This window comes from Oncorhynchus tshawytscha, linkage group LG04 (assembly GCF_018296145.1).
Source record: "Oncorhynchus tshawytscha isolate Ot180627B linkage group LG04, Otsh_v2.0, whole genome shotgun sequence".
NCBI classification, from domain to species: domain Eukaryota; kingdom Metazoa; phylum Chordata; class Actinopteri; order Salmoniformes; family Salmonidae; genus Oncorhynchus; species Oncorhynchus tshawytscha.
This window is the reverse complement of record NC_056432.1, coordinates 10,410,112-10,420,914: the sequence shown is the minus strand read 5'-3', so window position 1 is coordinate 10,420,914 and position 10,803 is coordinate 10,410,112. Positions and strand designations below refer to the sequence as shown.

Here is a 10,803-nt window from a genome sequence, read left to right as displayed (position 1 = left end):
GACCAGTCAAAGTACAACTATAGAGATCTGTGGATTTAGTTGATTGGTAAATCCACATGAATTCAATCACTTTTTGACAGAATCCATGATGATTTAAATCAAAACTTTGCATACATGTTTGCCCATGGAATAAGTGGTCAGAAACTGTTTTTTGGGACCTGAATACCAAAACATTCAGGAGATAGGAGGTGCTCAAAGTTGACCCATTTTGCAAACCCTACCATACAATGTCTTCATCACTGGAAAACAGAAACGGTTGAGGTTGATATCATTTAAATGCTTACAAACAGGGTTGTCAAAATATTTTATATAAATATATACAGTACCAGTCAAAAGTCTTGACACACCTACTCATTCAAGGGTTTTCCCTTATTTTGACTATTTTCTACATTGTAGTTGCTGTCAAGAAGTGATTGAAATCAAATGGATTTATCCTGATGGTGCATGTGAATTTAGAGCACGAAAAAAATATTATATGGCAGTGTTTGTTGTAACTGATTTTACAATGATAGATTCACCTGGAGATGACCAAACAATAAATAATTGTTGTGTTCATTACTGAACAAAAAGCTGAGACGTGAATACTTATGTTCATCTACTTTATTGGTATGGTTTTCTAAGTATATAATAGATACAGGAATAAAGAAAGGTTGACTAAGGCCGGGATTCAACCTCGATGCACATTGTAGCTCGCTTGACATTTAAGGTTATTTCCACATTAGCAGACATTTGCAGCTATTGCCGATAATATGATCTCTGTGAACTGAAACTGGATCATTGACTTTAATGGCAACACTCCAAAATGCACTTATTAATGAATCCCGGCCTTATTCAAAAATAAACACCAATTATTGATACAGGCCAGGGTTGGGACACATCAGCATTTTGACCAACACTCTTATTATTGTCAAATAAGAAGTGCGTGTGTGTGTGTGTGTGTCCGTTGCAAAATGTTTTGCTACGGTGTGCACTAATGAATACGACCCAGGTGTTTTTTCAATCCAACACTTTATGTACTAGGAGAGTACCGTCCACACCTATAGCCTGTTAAGTGGGCGTCACATTCGGAGCTGTAAGTGAAGTGCAGAACCCCTTTCTTTAGCTGACAGCTGTGTGAATGAGTTCCTTGTTCAGGGAAGACCAAACATCTTCCTGCCATGTCATTGTAAATCACATCTCTGTCCCAAACCTCGAACAGCAGCTGATGACCAAACTCCACTGAGCCGAAGTTGTACGTGGCATTCCACACCGGATCATTATCATCCATGACAGTATCTGTTTCCTCATACATGCCATTGTACCATATTTTAACATAGCCATCAGTCTTTGTGAAGGTATCTGCTCTCAAACCTGCGGCTCTGTGTACCATTAACCTGAGAGTCCCGCGTCCTGCCCGTAGAGGACAACAGTTGTGATCCAGGTTAGGGGTCGGGGAGCAGGTTTTGAATTCCCCCTGGTCTACAGGAAGCTTGTTCTCGTCAATGTACTCTGTCACCATGCTCCTCAGGTTGGCACTAACCTCTGGATCATCAACCAGGTGGTGCAGGGGGAATATAGCATAGGAGACCACATCTGGATTATCATGCAAGCTGTTCATCCAGCTATGGTACGCTTCGGACGGGTCCTGGTGGTACAAGATATCAGGAAAATACTTTTCCCCACCTAGAACCTCAATCTTGTGGCTCATAAAGCCCTGGTAGAAGCCCATGCTCATGTTCCCCTTTAGGAGGGCATCACATTTGTTGGAGAAGGACGCGTTTGCTGGGAGGAAGCCTAAGGCCATTTTCAGCTCAACATTTAAGCAGGTCTTTATCTCGGACTCGGAGAAGCCCTTCAGGGTGGCCAGGCAGGTGCGGAAGGCAGTGACGCGCCTCACCCTACCACCCAGCTGTACCTGACGGATGTAATGAGTGCCGTACGTGTCGATCAACCGCCGGTACAGCAATTTGCTCTTGTTGTCAAGCTCCTGTGGCAGTCTCTTGAGATGTTTAGCAAATTCAGCGCTGAGGTCCGGATGGTCTGCCAGCCTGTAACTGGAAAATCAACAACGGGGCACGTGGATCTACATCAACCCCTTTTCATTGAGAATACTCAGCCTGGTCCCAGATCTGCTTGTGCTGTCTCATGTCAACTCTCATGGTCATGGTCATGTTTGGCATGACACCCACCATAGATGTTTGAAGTACAGCACGAACAGATCTGGGACCAGGATAGACAAAACTGTATACTGCAATGATTAGTGATTCAGTAAGTTGTCATAATGATATCATATGCGTTGTAATAATTCATGCAAATAGAACGACACAGATTAACCTCAGCATAGATATTGAATATATTTAGTGACAGTGAGGTAGATTAGTCTATAGAAAACAACTGTCAACAATAAAGCCCTTCCCTACCTGTAGTATGTACAGCTGATCTCATGGGTAGCAAAGGTGGCCTTGTCCACACTGTGCTGGGATCTGGCAAACTTGGCCATTTCTGAGCGGCTGCCCCCCAGCACTGCCTTGCCATAACTCTCTAGCCTCAGGTCCATATCCCAGTTGTTGTTGATGAGGGAGCTAGAGCTACGTAGTAGGGAGTCCACCGAGTGGTGCAGGGCACTGGATAGCTGCTTGCTGCAGCGGCTCAATGGACGCCAGTCCAGCACGGCAGAAGGCAACCTCTGGACCTGTCCCTCCTGGAAGCGGTTCTCACAGAGAACACATGTGTGGTTGTCAGACAGGTGGGCTTTGACGTTGATGACGTAGGCCCCTTTACGACGCATCCTGACCACGTCAAAGCCCTCCCCCGCCAGGTTGTAGCCAGGCACAAAGGGGGCTTTCTCACACTCTGACCCCGATCCAGTCCTACAGGCTCTGCTGGTGGGCATCTGCACCAGGACGGACAGACTCAAGGTATAAAGGAAGAGACTTCGGAAGGCCATGGCTCCTGGAATTTACAGAGGTTATTATCATTATCATTTCTTGTACTGTAAACAGTGTCTACATTCTTTAAAACATGTAAATGCCTCCACAATGCAATGGGATGTTGAGTGATGTTTCACAACATCTTCTAAATCAAAACATAACTTTTAAAATATTTCCATAGCCCCACTTCCATAGCCCCTCTTCCATAGCCCCTCTTCCATAGCCCCTCTTCCATAGCCCCACTTCCATAGCCCCTCTTCCATAGCCCCTCTGCTATAGCCCCTCTTCCATAGCCCCTCTGCCATAGCCCCTCTTCCATAGCCCCTCTTCCATAGCCCCTCTTCCATAGCCCCTCTCCATAGCCCCTCTCCATAGCCCCTCTTCCATAGCCCCTCTGCTATAGCCCCTCTTCCATAGCCCCTCTTCTATAGCCCCTCTTCCATAGCCCCTCTGCCATAGCCCCTCTTCCATAGCCCCTCTTCCATAGCAACCTCCATAGCCCCTCTGCCATAGCCCCCATCTTCCATAGCCCCTCTCCATCTGCCATAGCCCCTCTTCCATAGCCCCCCTCTTCCATAGCCCCTCTTCCATAGCCATAGCCCCTCTTCCATAGCCCCTCTTCCATACCCTCCATAGCCCTTCTCCATGCCATAGCCCCTCTTCCATAGCCCCTCTTCCATAGCCCCTCTTCCATAGCCCCTCCATAGCTCTGTCCATAGCCCCTCTTCCCCTCTTCCATAGCCCCTCTCTTCCCCCTCTTCCATAGCCCCTCTTCCATAGCCCCTCTTCCATAGCCCCTCTTCCATAGCCCCTCTTCCATAGCCCCTCTTCCATAGCCCCTCTGCTATAGCCCTCTTCCATAGCCCCTCTGCCATAGCCCCTCTTCCATAGCCCTCCATAGCCCCTCTTCCATAGCCCCTCTGCCATAGCCCTCTAGCTTCCATAGCCCCTCTGCCCCTCTTCCATAGCCCCCTCTTCCATAGCCCCTCTTCCATAGCCCCTCTTCCATAGCAACCCTTCCATAGCCCCTCCCATAGCCCTTCTCCATAGCCCTTCTGCCATAGCCCCTCTTCCATAGCGCCTCTGCCATAGCCCCTCTGCCCTTCCATAGCCCCTCCATCCCCTCTGCCATAGCCCCTCTTCCATAGCCCCCATCTTCCATAGCCCCTCCATAGCCCCTCTTCCATAGCCCCTTCCATAGCAACCCTCTTCCATAGCCCTCTCCATAGCCCCTCTTCCATAGCCCCTCTTCTGCCATAGCCCCTCTTCCATAGCCCCTCTTCCATAGCCCCTCTTCCATAGCAACCTCTCCATAGCCCCTCTTCCATAGCCCCTCTGCCATAGCCCCTCCATCTTCCATAGCCATAGCCCCTCTTCCATAGCCCCTCTTCCATAGCAACCCTCCATAGCCCTCTGCCCCTCCATAGCATACCCCTCCCCTTCCATAGCAACCCTCCATAGCCCTCTGCATAGCAACCCTCTGCCATATAGCCCCTCTTCCATAGCCCCTCTTCCATAGCAACCCTCCATAGCCCTCTCTGTCATAGCAACCCTCCATAGCCCCTCTTCCATAGCCCTCCATAGCCATAGCCCCTCTTCCATAGCCCCTCTGCCATAGCCCCTCTGCCATAGCCCCCTCTGCCATAGCCCCTCTAGCCCCTCTTCCAAGCCCTCCATAGCCCCTCTTCCATAGCCCCTCTGCCATAGCCCCTCTGCCATAGCCCCTCTGTCATTGCATACCCTCCCATAGCCCCTCTGCCATAGCCCCTCTGCCATAGCCCCTCCATAGCCCATAGCCTCTCTTCCATAGCCCCTCTATAGCAACCCTCCATAGCCCCTCTTCCATAGCCCCTCTTCCATAGCAACCCTAGCCATAGCCCCTCTTCCATAGCCCCTCTGTCATAGCAACCCTCCATAGCCCCTCTTCCATAGTCCTCTTCCATAGCAACCCTCCATAGCCCCTCTGCCCCTCATAGCAACCCTCCATAGCCCCTCTTCCATAGCCCCTCCATAGCCCCTCTCCATAGCCCCTCTTCACCTTCCATAGCCCCTCTTCCATAGCAACCCTCCATAGCCCCTCTTCCATAGCCCCTCTTCCATAGCAACCCTCCATAGCCCCTCTGTCATAGCAACCCTCCATAGCCCCACTGCCATAGCAACCCTCTGCCATAATAGCCCCTCTGCCATCCATAGCCCCTCTGTCATAGCCCCTCCATAGCCCCTCTTCCATAGCAACCTCCATAGCCCCTCTGCCATAGCCCTCCATATAGCAACCCTCCATAGCCCCTCTGTCCATAGCCCCTCTTCCATAGCCCCTCTGCCATAGCAACCCTCCATCTGCCCCTCTGTCATAGCCCCATAGCCCCTCTTCCATAGCCCCTCTTCCATAGCCCCTCTTCCATATAGCCCCTCTGCCATAGCCCCACTGCCATAGCAACCCTCCATAGCCCCTCTGCCCATAGCCCCTCTGCCATAGCCCCTCTTCCCCTCCATGCCCCTCTGCCATAGCAACCCTCCATAGCCCCTCTGCCATAGCAACCCTCTCCATAGCCCCTCTGCCATAGCAACCCTCCATAGCCCCTCTGTAGCCCCCCCTCTTCCATAGCCCTCTGTCAACCCTCCATAGCCCCTCTTCCATAGCCCCTCTTCCATAGCCCCTCTGCCATAGCCCCCTCTTCCATAGCCCCTCTGCCATAGCAACCCTCCATAGCCCCTCTGCCATAGCCCCTCCATAGCCCCTTCCATAGCAACCCTCCATAGCCCCTCTGTCATAGCAACCCTCCATCCATAGCCCCTCTGCCATAGCAACCCTCCATAGCCCCTCTGTCATTGCAACCCTCCATAGCCCCTCTTCCATAGCCCCTCTTCCATAGCCCCTCTGCCATAGCCCCTCTTCCATAGCCCCTCTGTCATAGCAACCCCCATAGCCCCTCTGCCATAGCCCCTCCATAGCCCCTCCATAGCAACCCTCCATAGCCCCTCTTCCATAGCCCCTCTAGCCCCTCTGCCCCCTTCCATTCTGCCATAGCAAGCCCTCCATAGCCCCTGTCTGCCATAGCCCCTCTTCCATAGCCCCATTCTGCCATAGCCCTCTTCCATAGCCCCTCTGCCATAGCAACCCTCCATAGCCCCTCTGTCCATAGCCCTCTTCTGCCATAGCCCTCTTCCATAGCCCCTCTGTCATAGCAACCTCTTCCATAGCCCCTCTTCCATAGCCCCTCTGTCATAGCCCTTCTGCCATAGCCCCTCTTCCATAGCCCCTCTTCCATAGCCCCATAGCCCTAGCCCCTCTTCCATAGCGCCTCTGTCATAGCCCCTCTTCCATAGCTCCTCTGTCATAGTAACCCTTCCATAGCCCCTCTTCCATAGCCCCTCTTCAATAGCCCCTCTTCCATAGCCCCTCTTTCATAGCCCCTCTGCTCCTTCTAGAAAAGTGTTACAAATAACATACATTAAATACAGATTCACAAATGGGGCTAAGATTACCAAAGATCAAAGATAATATATAGTGTTGTTGTATATTTTTCTACTCTTGTTTTGTGTCTAAATGAGGGCACACCAATAACCCCCTCCACACTGAAAGGCTAAGTGGAGCACACAATCTCTCTACAGCTCTGCCTGCAGCTGTCGTGGAAACAGAACCGTGTACACTCGCCGACACGCACTCCTACCTTTAAATCATCCGACTGCGTTTGTTTTCGTCTCACCCTCTCTTCTCAGTGAGCAGTAGTGCTTTGCCTTTGGAATTTCACGACACCCGTCTTCTCTTGTAAAAAAATGCCTGCTGCTGCACAAAATGTTGTTTTGTTGCTTCCTCCTGACATCCATAAGAAACGATGAACCGAACAACACTTGGTCCTATATCTGGTTCTGTGAGGAACTCTTCTTCGCTGTGCTGAATGTCAAGGCCATTGTGTGGCTAAGGGACTTCCCCTGCTCCAGGCCTCTCTTCCTGAGGTTAGACAGATTTCCACGGCTGAGTGGTTTTGTTTTGATGTGCACAAGCTGACAGTATGAATCCCAGATGAGTGTGGGGGAAGGTTTTCACAAGACTCAGAGTGGCATGGGCATTCTGCCTCTTTACGGGAAGCTCAGTGTGTGTGTGTGTGTGTGTGTGTGTGTGTGTGTGTGTGTGTGTGTGTGTGTGTGTGTGTGTGTGTGTGTGTGTGTGTGTGTGTGTGTGTGAGACTGTATATTTATGTCTGTCTGTGTACTAATAACAAAATCAACTCCTTGTCCTCAGCTTCTTCATTGTCTTTTTATGTTCAGGGGGAAATTAGGAAGGCTTTATTGGGGAAGATTTAAGATGATATGTGTTGTGATAGCAAATTAGGCAATAGTATTTTACAAAAATAAAATAAAAAAATGACAATGATGAGTCTCACTTTGAGTCTTGAGAGATTATACAGTTTATCAAAGATACATGTGACCTGCTTTGGTTACATGTACATTCATATATTCCACTTCCCCACCACAATACTTTTGAAGGAGAATAAATATTCTGAGGGGGACTGCGAGGTCTGTGAAAACACGCTAGAGGTCACCAGACTATAATGTCCTATAGCGAACCCTTGTTGGCCTCTTTTAAAGTACAGCTGTGACATTTCACAAGATGAGTAAACTTCACTGAATATTGTGTTAGTTGTTTTATTTTCATGTCCAAAAACATACACAAGCTAATTAAAACGTTATAACAGAAAACTATAATGCTGTTGAATCAGTGTCGATTTCAGGATAAACATTCTCAATGGAAAGAGAGAAAGCAAAACCACAGGATAAACATTCAACTAAAAACATCACAAATAGGTCAATAGATTTTTTTCACCTTTTTTGCCATACATTCATTAACAGTATTGTATTGTATTGTATTGTGTTGTGTTGTGTTGTGTTTTATTGTATTGTATTGTGTTGTATTGTATTGTATTGTGGTGTATTGTATTGTGGTGTATTGTACTGTATTGTAGTGTGTTGTATTGTGTTTTATTGTGTTGTATTGTGTTGTGTTGTGTGGTATGATGTGGTGTTGTGTACTAATGTATTGTGTAGTAAATCCCTGGTGAAGGCAGGAAGCTGCCAACACGTTGGTGTCTTGTTCTCAATAATTTGCGTCGCAGTAAATTTGTGCACATTTTCCATCTTATACCTAGCCAGTATTTGAGATTATTGATCGTAAAGGGAAAGAAAGAGTGAGAGGTTGATTATACAATACAGCACAGTTATCTCAAAGCTGTTTTCTTCTTAATATATAAACTGTGTAGAATGTGGTCTCATGGCAACAGGGTCTGGGTCATTGTCTCGGAGCCCTGCTCTTCGTGACTCTCCACACCTCCCTCACTCTGCCCCTCGCTGTGGATCTCTTCATATCCTCTCTCCCTCCCAAACCTTGAGACCCTCCTCCGTCTCACCAGCAGCACAGCCCCAACCACCACCAAGACAACCAAGCAAATTACTCCAAAGGCCACACCAGACTTCTGCCCCCCTGTCATCTGTCCCGAGGCTGGATCGAACACCTTCACCATACTCTGGATCTCTGTCACCTTGGCCAGCTTCCACATCTTGGTCTGTCCCACCCTGACCCACGCCCGATCTCCCTCGGTCATCACAGCCACCGTGTTAGTGGCAGTCATGCTGATCAGTGGAGGACGAGTGAAAGGTGGCAAGCGTACAGGCAGCAGCTGGCCACCTGTGAACAAGCCAGACTGGACACAGTAGAGCACCTGGCAGCCATCACTAACAGTAGCCAGGTGCTGGCTGAACTGGGGAGGGCAACGGGGTTGATCCTGTGCAAGGGGGTTGTTAGACTGGCAACTGAACAGGCCTCCAAAGGGGACTGAAAACCTGGTGGAAGTCTCATAGTCATTGCTCAGGCAGATCATCAGACCGTTGGACAGAAGCTTAATTTGAATGTTGAAGTTTGGAGGGCAGCTCTTAGTTTTGGTGAGAGGGTTCAACAGGGATGGGCTATAGAGTCCCCCAAAGAGGTATCCTGAGTACTCTGGGGTTGTCTCATTGGTGGAGCACCAGTAGGTGTCAATGCGAGCAGAGCGGACATGGTAGGAATCTCCACAGATATTGTCGCAGCAGGTTAAAAGCAGCCAGCAGCCATGGCAATGCCTGTGGCACTCATACGTGCTGTAGCTCTCCTCTCTCACCTCAGAGCGTAACAGGGTGGCTTTGTAGGGCTGACCACATGAGTAAGAGCCTGTGTCGGGGTTCTTCTGAGCCAGGGCTTGGCAGATTGGGTCTGCATCCCCAGTGAGCTTGGTGCACTGCTGAAACACCCCACCGAAGCTGAGGTTGGTGGCCGGACCCTCGCAGGAGCTGTCGTCCATATTGGCTTGGAAGTTGAAGTTCTTGGAGTCCGGTTTAACGCAGCCAGGGTGTGTGTTAACGGTATAGTAGCGCTGGATGGCCTGACTTACAGACAGTGCCAGTTTGCCGATGGTTGGTTCAGGGAGATCGGGGAAGGTAATCCGGTTGAGGAAGTAGTGCAGAGGCAGTCCTGCCCGGTCGATGCCCACCAGGTTGTTCTTGGTGCTCTCCTGCCACTTCTGCAAAGTGATGCCTGGGTAGAAGGGAGCCCCACCATGGCTCTGTATAATGGAGTAGGTGATGTTGCCCTGATAACTATGTGACTCGGATGTCTCTTGTGTGTCCTTGCTGCCAATGTCAAATTTGACTTTATCAAAGAAGTTAAGACCTGCCGATGCCGAAACAGAGAACTTCGCCGTCTCACTGTCGGACACATAAGATGAACGGAGATAGTCCTCTTGCACTAAGGCGGCCCCTGCATCAACACTTGTTATCACATGGGTTCCATAGTCCAACACCATCTTCTCAGATAAATACACTGCCTGTCGAGTCTGGTTGTTTTCTATTGCGTCTGCGATCTCCTCAGCCTGGTGGGCAAAGCGGCCATCCAGAGTGAAGTCAGGGTGAGCCTTTACCGTGTATAGGAAGTTACGCACCTGGAAGGGAGCAATCAGTTCTTTTTATTTCACCTTTAACCAGGAAATAACCTTGAGGCTTGGTGTCCTTAATTGCTAATCTAGAGATCAAACTATACTAAGAAAAAAGGTACACTATCTTGTACTGACTGTTCAGAAAGACGTTAAAGGACAGGATTACTGTAATAACACGACATGGATACATGGATATTCCACTCTCTCTTTTTAAAATCTAGTAAGGGAGACTTCCTACAAACTATGTCAAAACATAAATAATTTTTTTTATCATTCCCGAGATGAATGTATGTGATATTAAATAGATGATTAATTGTTTAAAAAAGGTATTGTTTCTTTATGAAGAAACTCACTTGTACACGAGCGGTGACGGAGCTCCCATGGACCTGATGAGTCTTCACCCGCTGATTCTCAACGGAGAACTTAGCATTGAGCACGGAGAGGAAGGACACGTCTGAGTTGATTGAGAAAGATGTGGAGCTGCGCTGTTCCAGCCAAGTGTTGATGATCTCAGAATTGGTCTCCACACCAGTGAGCTTCTGTGGGATGACAAACACCTCATCCGGGATAAGGTAGAATCCATCCTCCGTGGTCTGGCACTGGGAGAAGCTGAAGTTCATGACTCGTCCCATGTCCATGTTCCTCAGGTTGTCCCATCCCCCGCCTGGGAGCACCTCCAGGGCTGGAATAGACAAGTTGGTGCGACACTTACGAAGTCCATTATTCGGAGGATTGAGTGGGTGAGGGACACACTGGTGGAGCAGGGAGAGAACTAGCAAGGTGAATGCTGTCAGACCCAGAGCTGTGTCAGATGCCATAGCTATGTCATGTGTGGGTGCTGTGAGAACAAGATGAAAGAATATGATGATTCTCAATAGCGGATGTGTTAAAAGTAGGTTTCAGTCACAAGATCACTGTTAACTTGACTTTCA

The 10,803-nt window shown here is 49.0% G+C and overlaps 2 protein-coding genes across 2 annotated transcripts; both read right to left on the bottom strand.

Annotated features, from left to right (window-relative positions):
• Positions 1-585: 585 nt before the first annotated feature.
• prf1.5 (perforin 1.5) lies at positions 586-7,018 on the bottom strand. Its single transcript, XM_024417232.2, has 3 exons — positions 6,581-7,018; positions 2,400-2,931; positions 586-2,033 (listed from the first exon to the last, which is right to left on the bottom strand). Exons 2-3 carry the CDS (start codon positions 2,924-2,926, stop codon positions 1,010-1,012), a joined length of 1,551 nt encoding a protein of 516 aa, XP_024273000.1. The 5' UTR covers positions 2,927-2,931; positions 6,581-7,018; the 3' UTR covers positions 586-1,009.
• Positions 7,019-7,540: 522 nt separating this feature from the next.
• mpeg1.1 (macrophage expressed 1, tandem duplicate 1) lies at positions 7,541-10,803 on the bottom strand. The gene is made up of 2 exons (XM_024417231.2): positions 10,225-10,803; positions 7,541-9,877 (listed from the first exon to the last, which is right to left on the bottom strand). Exons 1-2 carry the CDS (start codon positions 10,687-10,689, stop codon positions 8,177-8,179), a joined length of 2,166 nt encoding a protein of 721 aa, XP_024272999.1. The 5' UTR covers positions 10,690-10,803; the 3' UTR covers positions 7,541-8,176.